The following is an 18,659-nucleotide window of genomic DNA, read 5'->3' on the forward strand; positions in this document are numbered from 1 at the left end:
AAAGTCATACACACACCAAAATGGTATATGAAAAGTATAGATCGCCCCACAAAAAATAAGCCCTCATTCAGTTCCATACACGTAACTTCAAAAAAGTTATAGGGGTCAGAATATGCCAACGTAAAGAAATTGTTTTTTTTTTCTCTAAAATTATACATATGGATAGGTCATCAATATGAGATTGAGGGAGATCCAACTCCCAGGACGCCCGTGCCGATCAGCTGTTTGAAATTACAGTAGGATGGAGCTGTCCCATTGAAGTGAATGGGGACGGCGGAGTTGTAATTACACTGTTCACCGCTGCAGTTACAACGGTGAGCAGGTAAACATGGAAGAGAAGGCAGCGCTTGTACAAGAGCTGCGTTCTCTTCACATAGCTGATTGGCGGGGTGCCGGGAGTCGGCCCCCTGATGATCTGATATTGATGGCCTATTTTGAGGATAGGACATCAATATACAAAAGCGGACAGCCCCTTTAAGGGAAGATTTTAAAAAAATCCTCAGTGGAATTCTTAACAGGCAGTTGTATGCAAGCATTGCTACAGAACTGCCCTTTATAGAAGTACAGTCGTGGCCAAAAGTTTTGAGAATGACACAAATATTAGTTTTCACAAAGTTTGCTGCTAAACTGCTTTTAGATCTTTGTTTCAGTTGTTTCTGCGATGTAGTGAAATATAATTACACGCACTTCATACGTTTCAAGGGCTTTTATCGACAATTACATGACATTTATGCAAAGAGTCAGTATTTGCAGTGTTGGCCCTTTTTTTTCAGGACCTCTGCAATTCGACTGGGCATGCTCTCAATCAACTTCTGGGCCAATTCCTGACTGATAGCAACCCATTCTTTCATAATCACTTCTTGGAGTTTGTCAGAATTAGTGGGTTTTTGTTTGTCCACCCGCCTCTTGAGGATTGACCACAAGTTCTCAAGGGGCTTAAGATCTGGGGAGTTTCCAGGCCATGGACCCAAAATGTCAACGTTTTGGTCCCCGAGCCACTTAGTTATCACTTTTGTCTTATGGCACGGTGCTCTATCGTGCTGGAAAATGCATTGTTCTTCACCAAACTGTTGTTGGATTGTTGGAAGAAGTTGCTGTTGGAGAGTGTTTTGGTACCATTCTTTATTCATGGCTGTGTTTTTGGGCAAAATTGTGAGTGAGCCCACTCCCTTGGATGAGAAGCAACCCCACACATGACTGGTCTCAGGATGCTTTACTGTTGGCATGACACAGGACTGATGGTAGCACTCACCTTTTCTTCTCCGGACAAGCCTTTTCCCAGATGCCCCAAACAATTGGAAAGAGGCTTCATCGGAGAATATGACTTTGCCCCAGTCCTCAGCAGTCCATTCACCATACTTTCTGCAGAAGATCAATCTGTCCCTGATGTTTTTTTTGGAGAGAAGTGGCTTCTTTGCTGGCCTTCTTGACACCAGGCCATCTTCCAAAAGTCTTTGCCTCACTGTGCGTGCAGATGCGCTCACACCTGCCTGCTGCCATTCCTGAGCAAGCTCTGCACTGGTGGCACTCCGATCCCGCAGCTGAATCCTCTTTAGGAGACGATCCTGGCGCTTGCTGGACATTCTTGGACGCCCTGAAGCCTTCTTAACAAGAATTGAACCTCTTTCCTTGAAGTTCATGATGATCCTATAAATTGTTGATTGAGGTGCAGTTAACAAGACGATTACTGAAATGATCTCAGCAGGTCCTTTAATGACAGCAATGAATTGCAGTGGAAAGTTTTTTTTGGGATTAAGTTAATTTTCATGGCAAAGAAGGACTATGCAATTCATCTGATCACTCTTCATAACATTCTGGAGTATATGCAAATTGCTATTATAAAAACTTAAGCAGCAACTTTTCCAATTTCCAATATTTATCTATTTCTCAAAACTTTTGGCCACGACTGTAGAGGTTTCAGAAGTTTTCTTATATTCTTTGTGTATGAATCAAATCAGTGAGACAATCAATCTGTCTTGGTCACATGGAATTGACACACAGGTGCTTGGAGTGTTACAAGGCGCAGCTTTGATAATGGTAGACTCTCCATGTGCCACCATTATAGGGACAGACATTTGTCTTCTAACTGCTGCTTCTGTAGAAAAGCATTCACACTTTCTGCAACATCACACTTCTGCAACTTCTGCTTGTTGTAAAGTTCAACTAACTGAAACTTTGTTGTGTATTTGGCATCGGAAGAAAATTGTTGAAAAATAGACACAATGATGTCTCAGGAAAGTTGCTTCTAAAGGGTGTATTAGACTGCCAGATGATCGTTAACGAGCGTTCCTATGAGTGCTTGTTGGCGATCATCTGGCAGTCTAATACTACATCCAAATGCCGATGAACAAGCAAATGCTCGTTCATCAGGCAATTGTTATTTTTTTAAAGCATGCTTCAAAACCACAATGGTGGCGGCAGCAGATCATGCTGTGTAGTAGCAATCTACCGCTGGCAGACTGCTGCCCTGCTTGGGGACGAGCGATGGTATAGCCATCGCTCCTCCCCGTGACATGTAGGACATTGCTGCATGTAATAGCAGCTGTTTCCTCTGCTAGCTATCTGACAATTGTTGGGAGGGAACGATTTTCCTCCCGACAACTGTCTGCGGCAACGGGGTGTCTAATGCACCCTTAAGTCGCAGGGTCAATTAGGATGTGTTACTTTGTCACATGCCAAATTTTGTAGTCCTTTGTATCTGTCAGTTGAGTTCACAGAACTGCAACTCCTAATTTCTCCTGACTCAAACACTTGGTATTCTGTTTTTTAGATCTTGTTTAAGGATTTGTTCCGCTTTCTCCTTGTGTACCTCCTCTTTATGATTGGCTATGCTTCAGGTATGTACTTTACAGGAAGATAAATTATGTCAAAACTTAAACATAAAGCAATAGAAATATAGAAGAAACTGGCTTTGCTTGAAAGTGTATACGTACAATGGCAAATGCTTATTAAAGGAAACATGTCACCAAAACTTTTATCTGACAGTTAAAACCAGATGGCAACACATCTCCTTTTTTTCTAATCTGTTTTTATATTCTGATTACAGATTTACTTATTCTATTTCTTGAACATTACAGGTGAAACTCGAAAAAATTAGAATATTGTGCAAAAGTCCATTTAATTCAGAAATGCAAATTAAAAGGAATTGCATTAATGCAGCTTAAAATTAGAATTTTGTGAAAAGGTTAAATATTCTAGGTTCAAAGTGTCACACTCTAGTCAGCTAATTAATCCATACTTCCTGAGCAAAGGGTACCTGAGATTGAGACTTTGGGGTTTCATAAGCTGTAAGCCATAATCATCCAAATTTTAACAAATAAAGGCTTGAAGTATCTCGCTTTGCATGTAATGAGTCTCATATGTTAGCTTCACCTTTTAATTTGCATTACTGAAATAAATGAAATTTGCACGATATTCAAATTTTTCGAGTTTCACCTGTATTATGGGGTAAGCCATCTTGTCTGAACTGTTCTCAACAGCATCTAGAGAGCATTTAGAGAATTGATTTACAGCAGCCACGTGGGCCATAGACACAATGGTCAGGAGCGGACCTCATTGACTTCTATGGGAGACTTTTCTAGACATGCTCTGTGACCTGTGCAGAGGTCATTGTACAAGGAAATAACAGATAAGCTCTGACAACCACCTATTGTGAATGGTGGATCCTGTCTTATCTATACACATAGGTATCTATACACATAGATATCATTACAGGCAGGTGTAGAATAAAAGATAAGAAGGTACTTGCCTATTATTAGACTTAGTGGCCAGAGTAAAAACTGCAGGATTTTGTGGTTTTTGTTTAAATATAGATATTGACATGTAAAATTAAAAATAACCATCAAAAATTATTTAAAAATATATTAACCTATTGTTTAAATTACATATGTATGTTTGTTTATTTTCTGATGACCCATTCCATTTAAGCAATGTACAAGAAAAAACTGTGTACACGGACTGCTAGAGATGTGCCTATTTTTATTTTAAGAGGCACCTGCCTCATAATAAATTTGGCGCATCTCACTCCAGCACTGAGGGATCAAAACTGGCATGTGGTAATGCCAGTCTTGATAAATTTCCCTCAATATGTACTATCATGGGAGAGAACTGCATTATATAGAGTTGTAGGGACTGCTTTAAAGGCTCTTTGCACATGGCTTTGCCAGCGATTGACCTAAAATGAAATAAGTTTGCAGGGGACTCAAAAACTGTATACCCTGAAAAAAATAAAAATGATGGTTTGACTTTGGACTTGGTTTTAGATTTTCTAAATGAGAGACCTATGCATTATGTAATGATACAGCAGTGAGTTCTTGTGGCTTCACTTGAAGCTTCAAAGTGAATAAAGGAAAACCAGATGCGTGAAATTAAAAAGCCATAGTATTGTGTTACAGTGAAATGGTGTATGTGGTGTGGCGATATATTTAGTAAAGCTTGTCATTCCTGACTTCTTCCCATAGCTCTGGTGTCCTTGCTGAATCCCTGCTCCACACAGGAGATTTGCAAGAATAATGGAACAGACTGTTCTGTGCCCGAGTACCCATCTTGCCGTGATAGTAGCACCTTTAGTAAGTTTTTGCTGGACCTCTTCAAGCTAACCATCGGAATGGGAGACCTAGAGATGATCAACAGTGCCAAGTACCCGGCTGTCTTCATCATTCTCCTGGTTACTTATATCATCCTCACCTTTGTCCTCCTCCTTAACATGTTAATCGCTTTAATGGGGGAAACAGTTGGTCAAGTTTCAAAGGAGAGCAAACAAATCTGGAAGTTGCAGGTAAAATATATACAGATATATCTAAAATGATGTCTTAAAGGAAGACTTGCATAAAAAAATGTGAGTGCCTGTCCCGAGTCCATTATCTTCCTCAGTGTTCGGATTTTAGACTGTGGCATGCAGTCACTTAACTCCCTCAGTCAGGCCATCACTCTGACCAGATTGAGAGTCCCACTGTACAGACTCAGTTAAAACATCACACAGTGCAGTAATCAATGCTATGCTCTTCTGTGGGCATCTTTATCTAGGCCTATTAAAAGAACAATAGAACTGTCATACTATTATCACAATTCTACACCTTTTATTATAATGAGGGTTACCCCTCACATAACATCTTCCCCTCACAGCAGTGGTAAACTGACAGTAGGTTACCTGTCTATATAGGAGGTCTTATCATTTGTGATTTATGGCTCTATGTTGTGCCATTTCTTTGGAATTTCTCCACAAGTTAATGAATGAATTGCTAGCAGCTTGCAGTAAAGGTACAGATGGGTGTTACCCGTTGGGGGTGTTTCCTTTCACAGTATGACACCAGCAGCACTGATTGGACAGAGTAAGACACACCAGCTACACCCAGCAGTACCTTTACTGCAGATTGCTGTCAATTGATTTGTGAACTTGCAGGAATAATACAGGACTGGCACAACATAGAGCCATAAGAATAGATGCTCCAAAATTGCTATTACTTGGGGAATGCAAGTAGATACTAAAACAGAAAATGTCAGCAGAGGTGACAGGTCCTCTTTAAAAACATACACTTTTAAATCTTGAAAATGGCCAGTTTTTACAAATTTTTGTTTACCAAATTTGCCACTTATATTATAGAGTTATTACCACCTAAAATAACAAATTTTAGATTTGAAAAATGGGGCTTTGTCCTTAAAGGCGCTGTTAAGTTTCTGAGATTGGTGGGGGTCCAACTCCCGACACCCCCTGCCAACCAGCTGTTTGAAGAGAACACAGTTGTAGTTACGCTCTGTCCAATTTAAGTGAATGGGACGGAGGAGCTATAATGACATCTTCTCACTGCTGCAGTGTTGATAGCCAGCATCCTTAAAGGTTTGAAGATTCATCAAATTTAACAAACAAAGCGCAACGTTAAGTATTACACGCATGATAAATTCCCTCCAAAGTGTTTACTGAATTTTCAGTTTATTGACTTTTCTAGAGCCTGTTTTCTGTGTCTGCTTTAGAATAACAACTGTTGTGAAAATGCAGTCTGCTGCTTCCATTGCAGTGGTCTCTGCTGCTGTGTGATGTCGCCCCTTGTGACTACTTCAGACATGCCACAGTGCTGAGATATTGTGACTACAGTGCCTTGCCTGATTGGCATTGTAGTTATATGATTACTATATGACATTATGTCACAACCTAGCAGTGTAATATCCAAGATCAACAGCATGCGAACCTTTAAATGGCAAATAATACCGTATGTTAATTGTTCTAATGCAGCCACAGTAAACAGGTTTTCTGATGTTCACTGATGTCTTTTTTTAGTTACTCTTTGTGTAATATGGAAAACCAATCCATTTGACATTGAATTATTTTATTATCAGTGGGCCACCACCATCCTGGATATTGAGCGGTCATTTCCAGTCTTCATAAGAAAAGCTTTTCGATCTGGAGAGATGGTAACAGTTGGGAAGAATTTAGATGGGACTCATGATCGACGATGGTGTTTTAGGTAATGTTTTCATCTGTGTATATATATTAAATTTTTATTTTAAAAATACATTTTAAAAGTCCTGACACTAATATATCTTATAGATTTTACAGTTTGACTGAAAAAAATAGGCACCTGAAGTTTAGGGTGTCTATAGAGCTTTGTAATCCGTACTCTCGTATGCTGCTGACATGTATGCGTATGGATTCCACAGTAACATCACTGCGATCTTAATTCTGACAGGAGCACACATCACTGCCAATGCATGTGACTGCTTGGCTAAATTCTGGTATAGTCCATCAGTGAAGGGACTCCTCCACCGATGTGCTATGCAGAGCTTTTTGCTGAGTGGAGTAGGAACAGGCAGGAGATTTGCATAACCTAGGAAACCCTGCATCGATGTGCTATGGACCAGAGCAGGCACAGGCAGGAGCCGCAATGTGTGCTCCCGCCAGTACTCGGCTTGCTGCGGCCCCTATTCCAGCAGCACGTCTTCATACATATCAGTGGCGCACAGATTCCAAAGCGCCATAGACACCCTAATTAACTATTTTTTTTAGTAAACAGTGACATCGATAAAGTGTATTACAAAGATTTAGAATATTTTTAAATACACTTAGTTTTTTAGTTTTTTTTTGTTTTATTAGCCTTTGAATAACTCTTGGTAGGAATGTTTAAAGGCTATGGCCAAATATTTTTTATTGCATTGCCTGTATCATGGGATAAAAACCTTTGCAAATTGATTTCATCAAAAATTGTGCACTATCATTGCAGGCTCCTCAGTCCTGTTCATTGTGAAATCCCCCCTTACTTGCTTTGCCTCTGCCTGATCCTGCCAAAACAGCCAGGAAGGGGCTGGCCACAGGCATGAGTGGAGCTTGGTTGCAACAAGAGCAACAGTGACGCCCTCATGGCACCAAAGGCCTAATTTGCATATTAAGAAAACGTATCATAAAAACAAACAAAAAACAAAAAAAAGTGTTTTAATCGGGTGAACCACAGATTACCTTTAAAAAACGCACAAAGGTGTCCATGGCCCTTATGTGACTATTTAGCTACCACAATTGGAGCACCATTCACTATGTATAGTATGCTCAAAAGCTGATATTTCTGTAGTTCCATCAAAATGTTGGCATTTTAGAGGGATTTCTATACTGGATATGTAAAGGGGTTTTCCGAGACTTTATAACTGATGACATAACCCAGGGATGCCCAACCTGCGTCCCTCCAGCTGTTGCAAAACTACAACTCCCAGCATGCCAGGACAGTCTACAGCTATTAGGGCATACTGGGAGTTGGAGTTTTGAAACAGCTGGAGGGCCGCAGGTTGAGCATCCCTGACCTAACCTATCCTAGGTTATTAGTATCTGATCGTTGGGGGTCTGACACCCAGGACTCCCGCTGGTCAGCTGTGTGAAAAGGCACCGTTGCTTGCAGTAGTGCCGCTGCCTTCTTGCAGCTTTTTCTAGGCCAGTGATGACACGCTCATCGGTCACGTGGCCTAGGAGCAGCTCAGCCCAATAGAAATGAATGGGGCTGAGCTGCGATACCAAGCACAGCTGCTATACAATGTACAGCGCTGTGCTTTGTAATAATGGAAAATACTGTGGCGCTCACAGGAGCACTGGTGCCTTCTCAAACAGGTGATCGCCGGACGTCTTGGGTGTCAGACCTCCACCCATTTTAGCAAACCCTTTTAACTCCATCCCTAATTACAATTCTTACTCCATGTCCCTATTAACCCCAAAATAACATTTAGATAGAACCATAAAAATGTCAGGTTCTGGAAGCAAAGATTGACCCACTGAAATGTAGTTTGCATGTAAAATTTGTATTTGTGCTTTAAGATATTAAGAATTTTAATTGTATAGAAAAACCTTTCAAGAGCTAGGGATTAGCACTAGTTAATAACAAAAGTCTGATACTAATGACCAACCTGAAAGGTTTATAGCATATCTACAGAATAGGACATAAATGTCTGTTTTGTGTGGTTTCCACCTCTGAGACCCACCCCAGTCTCCAGACTAGGGGTCCAAAGGCCCACCTGGTAAGGTGGCCATTGGCTGCCGCATCCAGGCAGGAAATGGATGGAGAAGTGGCCACACATGTACATGGGTTGTCTCAATTGATCTCTCTAGTTGTTACATAAACAGCCGACCCCTCTGAGATCCTTTTGATATAACCATTTAACACATGGGAATACAGAGATGGCATAACTACATATTACATAGTATGGTTGGAAAAAAAACATATAAGCAAATTTTTTTCATAATAAGTCCAAGTATATAAAAAAATATATCTGATTCTCCAAGCTATAATTTAAACAATTTCCTGATATGTATTGCAGTAAATATAACTTTTTGCAATTGGCCAAATCGGAAAACGGAGCATCCATTATACGTCCAGAATAGTTTACTTACTGCTAGATAATGCAGCCATCAATCCACAAACACTGCATCGTCTCCCTGATTATACAGCAATTTACAAGCAATTTTAGCACAAAAGGAACTACCGGTAAATAATTTGTTTCTCATTTGAGATCACCTTGCTGTATGTGATTGAACTCTGTACAGCACGTCAGGAAGGCACGGGGTCTTCACTTTACAAAGGATGAGAGCTGCAAATGGAGGGCTGTTCCCTTACTTTCAACATATTTTACTTTGTGTAATTTTATAAATAATGTCTGTAAATGGACATGTTAGTTTTCAAATTTAATGGCTTGGCTTTAATGCTCTTAATAGACCAAATCGATCACCGCCTTTTGCATATGCTCTGCCTTAAAAGTGCCTCTTGGCATTTACATTGAATTTGTATACAAGGCGGTTAGGCCAGATAGGTTCCCAAGGGCATCACTCGTGATCATTAAAGTGGGGGCTGTGGTGGGTCCTCATTTGCATATTAATAAAGTTTCTAGCTATACCACAAGGCACAGCATGAATTAACAGATGGTATTTAAATCTTCTGGTAAATATGAGAGACAAGCAGTGACTGGCAATTATGACAGTATTTAATGGAATATCTGCTATTGATTCATAATTAGACCTCATTAGACCCTTGTCTATTTTGTGCTAATTTCTGCTTGGAATGAAAAGGTTGCTTTAGTTCATCAGCCAGCTAAACCAAACCTCTGCTTTAAATGTGAGACTCTGAGAAAACATGTAGTGCCACAGGGCTAACATTCATATTAAAATACACATAGATCAGCATTGCACATGTAAATGTAGTGAGTATGTTGGTAGAACAATTTCAAAAACATAACCTAAAATATCAGAAACAAATACACTGGATATCATCGGTTTACATACATTTTAACAAAATATACAAAAATATGGGTAAAACTGTGCTTGCCAGATCTGTACATTTCTTTCCAAAATCTATTTCCTCTAAAATCTATGGCCCTAACAGGAACGAAAAATATGGCTGTGTGAACGCTTCCGAAAATGGTCATATGAAAGTACAGTACTAGGACTTTATACATTGATTATACATGATTCCTGACAGTGCTGCTGATCAGCCGGATGTAGTGCCTTGCGCCCTGCCCTGTATTGTTTAACCAGGGAATGAACTATATATATATATATATATATATATATATATATATATATATATAATATATATATACACACACACACACTATCTGTGTCTGGTACTACGGCTCATTTGCTTTCAAGTGAATAAGACTGAGGTATAGTACTAGGCATATCCGCAAGCATAAGGACGGAGCTGTGTAAACAATGCTTGTTTGATTGGTGGGGGTGCCAGGAGAACTGCTACTGGTCAAATATTCTTTACTCAATATTAAAGATCCTGTAAAACACCTTAAAAGAGGTTGTGCAGGAATGGGGAGGTTTTTGGCAACCTCTCCCCTCCCCCCCTCACTTGACCGGATCTCTTTGCATCATGTGACCATTTGTCATGACATAAGGGGATCTGCTCACCGCTGCAGCCGCTTGGTTGCAGGTAGCATTTTTGGTTGTTTTCAACCAAAAATCACGGTGAGGAAACTGGCAGCCTGCGAGCGTCCTTCCCTCACCGCGCCTGCGCAGAATACCGAACAGTGCGAGATTTCCACAGGGCAGGCAGAAGGATGCGAACGATGCCTGGCCCTGTCAATCAACACTTGGAAGGTGTGACTTGAGGTGGGAGACGGGAGCCTCTAGGTGCAGAAGAAACGCCCCCCCCCCTGCTCCTAGAGGCTCATTTACATATTATAAAGGTAAGAATTCTACAGTAACGGGGGCACGGATAATCATTAGAATAGCAGAGTTAGGTGCAGCTGACATTAGCGATGTGCTAATGTCAGCCAGTTTAAAGGGGTTCTCAAGGAATTAAGAAAATGAAAATACTTAAATATTATTTTATAATAAATATATTCCTAAATACCTTTCATTAGTTATAATGGCTCATTTTGTCTGGGGAGCAATCATCAGGGGAAACAAAATGGCCGCCGTCCTATCAGTACACACAGGACCTGTCCTAATCACACAGGAGGACAAGTTACTTCACAACACTGAGGTAAAGAACTGCCTCATCCTCCTCTCTTCCCTACTGGTCATGGATTATGATCCTGAATACATCAGACAAGAACTTTAGCCAAATCTATGGGGAATTTAGTACAGAGAGGATGGACAGGGCAGTCTATGGCTCTGGTAATGGAGACTCATTAGCTACATGCCCACCTTCCTCTCATGTCTCCTCATCATCTCCATTCCCCAGAGATTCACCTGTATTCAGGATCATGAGAGGAGGATGAGGCAGCACTATGGCTCTTGTGGTGAAGTAACTTCTCTTCCTGTATGATTAGGACAGATTTTGTGTGTGCTGATAGGACAGCGGCCATTTTATTTCTCCTAATGATTGCTACCCAGACAAAACTAGCCATTATAACTCCTAAAAGGTATTTGGGAATATATTTATCATAAAGTAATATTTAAATATTTTCATTTTCTGAATTCCCGGAGAACCCCTTTAAGAGTTTCAACACAGCAATCCAAAGGGCAAAGCTCCCTGGGAAACAGCAACATGCAAAATAACCGTGGAGCCCCATTTATGGGTCTTCAACACAGTGAAAGCCAGATATCCCTCAATAATATATATTATAATATATGACTGCAGTGAAGTGATCTGTACAGACCAAGAAGTGGCGCCTATTAGGTTTATGGGTGTATCAGACACCCCGATCACACAGACGATTGTCAGAAGCCTGCTCGCTTGCTGTGGAGACCGCTGCTATTACTTGCAGCGATCTCCTCCGCAACATGGGAAGGAGTGATCGCTATGCCATCGTTCATCCCTATGCTGCATAACAATTTGCCTGCGGCAAATCGTTATTAGACAGCGTGATCTGCTGTGGAAAATCTTGATCTTTCAACATGCTGAAAGATCTGGATTGCCTGATGAAGGAGCGTTTGCTTGTTCATTGTGCAGTTGGCGGCAGTATTATGCTAATGATTTCTAATGAGTGTTAACACTTGTTAGCGACGAACGTCTAATACATTCTTTAATGACCAGTGTGAAAACAGCAGGAATTTATGGTTTTTGTTTAAATCTAGATAGTGGCATGGAAAAATAAAATCATAAAAAATTCTTTAAAGATATGTTAAATGTAAAAACGTGATTTAAACAATAGGTCATCTTCTTTCTGATGACACATTCCCTTTAATGATATGGTGTTGTATTTGTTTTAGGGTGGATGAAGTGAATTGGTCTCATTGGAATCAGAATCTTGGCATCATTAATGAAGACCCCGGGAGGAACGATACTTATCAGTATTATGGTTTTTCACAAACTGTGGGGCGTCTCCGGAGAGGTAGGCCTGACATTTATTACGTATTCACTAGATACATTGAATTGTAAATTTCAAAGATTTTGACAATCTGTCCCTCTCCCTTTTATGCTTATGAGGGCATCGCTTTATTTGCATACTGTGACTTCAGTATGCTTAATGGATTAGTTCTATTGCTAATAGCATGTTTTGATTTTAGGAGTAAATGATCCATCACACATTCCACTGACAACAGTACAGCTCAGTTCAAAAATGAGCAGATTGTTAATGCACATCCAATGGTAATGGATGAGCCCTTCAGCATCCAGAGTTCATGGCAATGGCTTCATCAGGGGTTAACATTCAAATACGTGTTTTAAAAAAATATATATTTGCAAAAACTGTGTACACAGTTCTTCTCAATGTTATTTTGTGTTTTAATGTATGAAACTGTTTTGACAATGCTGGTTTTCCGTATAGATGTCAAATGTGCATACCGAGGAGGATAGAAAGGGTACAGCCACATCGAGCAGATACACTGCAGATTTTCTGAAATCTGTAGTGTGTGCAGCATCAAAGTGGATGATTTAAAAAATAAAAAAAACGTCATTCATGCTTTGTGGAAAATTTCCCCAATAGAATTCTCAAATGCCTTAATCCACAGTGAAGATTTAAAAGGTCAATTTATGCTGCGGACTTTGACAGCTTTTGACACAGAGGGTGAAACTTGTGGCAAATCCGCATAAAAATCTGCACTTGATTTTTCAAATCAAAATCTGTCTTATGTACCCTAATAGGGGAAGGTGGTGGAATAAAGGCAGGGAATAGTAAATTAATCATCATGATTGGGCTTGAAGGATGCCAGTCCTCAGCACTCACAGGGTCACTTGAGTCTAAATGATCTAGAGAAGTATGTGAACTAAAAGGTGTTTTCCTATTTTAGACATTTATGGAATATCTACAGGAAATGCATTCATTCCTGTATCTATCTCCAGGTTTCTCAAATCCCTTTTTGCAGCCACTGTAAATGGAAAGGTCAGCTTTAAAACAAGACCTAGCTCACATCTCTAGTAGCTATACGGCCCTCCTCTCCCAGTATGACCCCAGGGAGAGGGGTAACATAGACTGCTGTTAGGGATAAGCAAATCAACTTCAGATATTTCATACAAAGCCGATGAAGCTCATACCTTGGAACCGAACCCGAGTTCAGGAGCAAGGTTTTTTACAGTAGAAATTAATTTATGAAGTTATTACCTGAAGTCTCACGAGACTTCGCGAAGTAATAACTTTGGTTCATCGGAGACAATACATTCTCTCTCGCTCGCTCCAGTACAGAATTCAAACAAAGTTTTATGCAAATCGACTTCTGATGCTTCGCTCATCCCTAACTGCTGTGTATGATATCAACCCGCCCCCACTTGCTCTCTGATTGTCACATATTGGGTGGGCTTTTTGAAGAAAAGGTATGAGAAGATGAGTGCTTGCTCTTCTGGTCACCTCTGTGCCCAGTTAGGTTGTTTATTGATGCCATGACCCAGACATTTACAGCATGTGGATCAGTGTCAAGTCACACCAAACACTGGCACCACCACACACACAAACCTAAATTACGTTTACATTTTACACTGTCCCATTCCTGATCTTAAAGAGTAACTAAACTTTTGAATACATTTTTAACATGTCTCTAATGCCCTAATAACACTTTTTGTAATGGTTTTTGTATTTTTAATACACTTTTGCCTCTCTGTGCGCTTAAAATCTAGTTTTCAGTACACCGCTGACGCGTGTTCAAAGCCATCGAGGTGGACTTCCGAGTCTAGCGGTGCAACGCTACATTCTTATGTCGCAGGATATGTACCTTTTGGATTGATTTTTGTTCGTTATTATATTTGGGGATATTGTTCATTTTCAAAAATAATCTATAATTTTTTGTGCATTTTTGTATTGGGAGATATAATATACTACTTATCTGCTGTTGCCATACACCAGGTTTTGGCAATATTGTCTCCCATTCACCACCTATTTCAGGTATATTTTTGCACATTTTTTGACACATTATTATTTTTTCATAATTTTTCCTTTATTTATACACATGCCCATTATGTCATGATTTGTAGATTTCAACGCTGTGTGCACTCTGCATTATTTGGGTTGTCTCCAATAATATACAGCACCATCAGATATTTTTTATATGTATTTGAGATTTTCTACTAATAAAACGTAATACTTTTATTCTTCAGCTCGCTCTTTTTTCCTTTGTTGTGGTTTATGATAATTTGTAGAGCAAGGGTCTGTTAGATTAGTGTGGGCATATGTAGGTATTATTATACACTGCAATAGCTTGCCTTACAGTTCAGAATATGGGTCTTTGAGGGCTGGTCTCTAAGTTTGGTTGGAGAATAGATCTCATAAAAATTAATGGTTACCACAGTTATGGCCGGAGATTACCAAAGTGGAGTTGCTATTGATTCATACACTGTATGTAACTGTTAGAACTGGTGGTTTATCTACACTACTTTGTCAGATATCAGACCTAGTGTATTAGATCTGTTCAAGGGTACATTTACATGGGAAATAACAAAGTTCATTCACCCCACAGCATTATCTGTAACAGTCACTAACTACTATGGGCCATTTTTTTAAACCAGTGACTTCTTATAAGACACAGGGGCCTGGACACAGATTTAGTTAAATGTCATCCCTGTTCCTACAATATACTGCTCTCTAAGGGTACTTTCACACTTGCGGCAGGACGGATCCGACATGCTGTTCACCATGTCGGATCCGTCCTGCGGCTATTTCGCCGTGCCTCCGGGCAGCCGCTCCGTCCCCATTGACTATAATGGGGACGGGGGCGGAGCTCCGGCGCAGCACGGCGGTGCACGGCGAAAGGCCGCCAGACTAAAATTACTGCATGTCAGGTTTTTTAGTCCGGCGGCTTTCGCCGTGCTCCGCCGTGCTGCGCCGGAGCTCCGCCCCGTCCCCATTATAGTCAATGGGGACGGAGCGGCGGTCCGGAGGCACGGCGAAATAGCCGCAGGACGGATCCGACATGGTGAACAGCCTGTCGGATCCGTCCTGCCGCAAGTGTGAAAGTAGCCTTAAGAGTTTTGAATTTATATGTATACAAATCAGAGAAGAAATCACAAAGTTACTCAACATTTTAATTATTGTTCTGTATTATATATCTGAGAGTTAATGTATATGATTATTTATTCTCCCATAATCTAATGTGTCTGTCTTTGTAGATCGCTGGTCAGTGGTGGTCCCTCGAGTGGTAGAACTAAACAAAACGCCTCATAATCCTGATGATGTTGTAGTTCCGCTGGAACATATGCAAAATATGCACCCAAATTATCAAAGGCATGGGTATCCACACAGTTTCAAGAAAGATGAAACCAATATCTAATAACGTTCCTCCTCCTCAGACTTCCAACTCCCTTGGTGCCTATAGACACTTTTAACATATTGGAAACAGAAATCCATCTCCATCTGTGCTGCTAATCAGTGTCTGGAACTTTGCACTTTTGCACAAATGTTTATTTTGTATATGCCTGGAGTAGCTTCGGGAGGCCTGATTCAAACTGTAAACCAATATGTTATTTAATTTTTAATATTTGTTTTGTAAGTTTTTTTTTAAAAGTTTTCTTGGTTACATCTTTGCTACAATGTACATCCGTGAGAAGTCAAGACTGTAACATGATAGTTTTCCATGAGAGGAGATACTTTGTATATCTATATATTGTTTAAACTGCCTTTATTTGTCTGATGTACATTTCATGCTTTAAACCTATAATATATTACACAGAGTATTATACATAGTTAAATTATTCAGCCTTTGGTGTTCTAGAAGTACATTATAAGTTCTCAAGAAGGTTTGAATGAATTAGACTAGTGGTATTAAATTTATGACTAACACATTCTCCCATTCTAATAATCGCCGTTCTTTTATAGGTCATTGCCCCTAAATTCTAAAAGGCTTGCCATTCTTTGAATTTTCCAAACCTAAAATGCATTGTTTTCTCAGTGCTTTGTGACACAAGTCTGTTATATTAGGGTACAGACACACACTATAGGGCTGCTGTGGAAAATCTGCAGCTTTTCTGCCCATAATCCTCAGCAGGAAAATTTTGTTGTAGAATTTCCATGTCAAAAGTGATCGTTTTACTACCATTCAAATGAAGAATTTTACCCGAAACTGAAAAATAGGGCACATACTCACCTGTTACTGAGCATACTGAAAAGGGTTTTCCAGGATTTTTTAACTGATCACCTATCCTCATTCTTTTTACTTAGAGATATTGGTATTTTTCTAATCTGTTATGATGGCACTTTTTGTAAAATTGTCAATAAACAGTATTGCCGTGGTTGTTACTTTTGAATTGGTGTTTGAGAAACTGATAGTAAAACTTTAAAGTTATGACTATAACATCAAGCTCAGCTAGTATTTGTTACTGAGAAACTAATTCAAAGGTGATAACCAATATGGAATGGGGAGGAAGCCGCTGAAAGACTACTGGTAGCAACTAATCTTCCCAAAAACAAAAGTATTGGGCAGTTCAAATCCAACTGCCTGTCCCTATCATCATTTGATGGTTAGCTGGTCCCGCCATGTGTGTGTGTGTGTGTGTGTGTGGGGGGGGGTGGACCATCATACATCTAATGTGTATGGTCAGCGCCAAGTATCACTTTACATAAATCAATAGTACAAGCGACTATAAGAAACTTTGTAATACGTTTTAAAAATTAGAAATGTCTAGTTCTCATGTTATCAGCTTTTTACCCCACCCCTTTTGCTAATTTCTTTTCACTTTGAAAAAAACTTTGAATTTCATCTCTAGACAGAGCAGCTCAACAGGAGAATCCTATTACATATGTCAATACAAGTCTATGGAGAGGGGAGGGAGGAAAGTGAGATGCAGCATACATCAAGACAGGATTCAAAGAGAGACCGTGAAGAGACTGCAGATCCACCCAACATGTCTGAGAGATCTGCAAACTTGATGTTCAGCATGTACAGAGGAAAACTGCTAGAAAATGCCAGATACAAGTGACCTAATGGCTAGAAATCGTGTTATTCCACAAATACACACACTGTACTACAGATTAAAGCAGTGTTTTGTTCAAAGGTTAGTTACGCTTTAAATCTGTAACATTGCAAAGATAGTTGTACTACAATGGTAAATGCAATTGACAATATATATCTAAACCCTCACTCTGATGCTAAAAATTAGACTTTCACCAATATATTCTTATATCAAGAACATACCGGAGCCTGCGCACCTCGTCAAGGTCTCTCATAGTGGCACAGGACCTAATGCTAACCTACCTGTGCCATATGGGCAATTACAGGAGCTGTATGGGCAATTACAGGAGCATAAGGTCCGACACACAGCATACACGCTTTAAATCTGGTCACACACGAGCCATCTGAAAGCATTTTCTCCAGACCTCCCCATAAACACGCGATAAGCAGCTTGGGCATATGTATTTCATTGGGAGAGACTAGTCACTGAGACCCCTCTAACAGCAGCTTATCTGGAAGTAAAGGATTGGCATAAAATACAGCATGCTTGATAGTTCAATATTTACCACCAGTGGACTGTTGGGCTGCCCTTATACTCATTAGATAATTTTTTTTATGTATGCATCACTAAATATATATCCCTCTTATAGAGGTTGTATGTTTATTTTAAATAAAAATGGTGTCAAACCTGAATAAAGTCAACAATGTATATGTATGAAGTATGTTCTGTTGGAAATAAAATAAAATGGGGAACACTTATTAAAGCTTTAACACCTGTTTTCTAGCATAGAAAAATAGCAAATTTTGGCACGAGTCCCATTCTGTGCAAAAAAATAAAAATAAAAAATTCAACTTTTCCTACTTTTACGTGACCCTGGACAATTTTCTTAAAAGTTGGCAGGGCATGGGTGAGATGGGGTGGGGAGTAGGCATGACCTATGTGACCCAACATATTTAACAACACTTTTTCCTGAAAACTGGATTACATTACAATAGGGATCTACGCTACTCCTTGCTGGCATTGATTTCATTTTCTAGCAAGCTGTACTCCCAAACCTATTAAGCGGCATATGCCTTTTTTGGCACATCTTTTGCCAGAGTATTTTATTTTTTTATTTACTGTAAGAAATACAAGCCTTAATAAGCTGCCCCCCAATATACCAGTTCTGGAGTTGATGAGCTGCCAATGTCCTGGTTGTGATTAATTACTATCATAACAATTGTCTATTATTCCGACTTGGTTGGCATTCCAGCAATGTCTGAAAATGATATTTCCTGACCTTGTTCTTTCTACTTGTTATAGATGAAGTTAAATTTTTCTTTCACCAATAAATTACAAAATCCTAACACTTGAAGACACAAGGATTCTCTTTATCAGAAATATTGGTGTACACAGTTTTCTGAGTCAATTTAAAGGTTTACAATATCA

General features: G+C 39.7%; 1 protein-coding gene across 2 annotated transcripts in view; it reads left to right on the plus strand.

The window, feature by feature from the left end:
• Positions 1-18,121, plus strand: part of TRPV4 (transient receptor potential cation channel subfamily V member 4) — a 110,511-nt gene extending 92,390 nt beyond the window's left edge. The window contains exons 12-16 of one of the 2 annotated variants that reach the window (XM_040416586.1): positions 2,771-2,837; positions 4,461-4,777; positions 6,334-6,461; positions 12,128-12,249; positions 15,453-18,121. In XM_040416586.1, the coding sequence (XP_040272520.1) occupies positions 2,771-2,837; positions 4,461-4,777; positions 6,334-6,461; positions 12,128-12,249; positions 15,453-15,613 (795 nt within the window). In that variant the 3' untranslated portion in view covers positions 15,614-18,121. The remainder of the gene's footprint in view (positions 1-2,770; positions 2,838-4,460; positions 4,778-6,333; positions 6,462-12,127; positions 12,250-15,452) is intronic. The other variant, XM_040416585.1, reaches the window with a different exon arrangement.
• Positions 18,122-18,659: the final 538 nt, after the last annotated feature.

Source organism: Bufo bufo, chromosome 2 (assembly GCF_905171765.1).
Source record: "Bufo bufo chromosome 2, aBufBuf1.1, whole genome shotgun sequence".
NCBI lineage: Eukaryota > Metazoa > Chordata > Amphibia > Anura > Bufonidae > Bufo > Bufo bufo.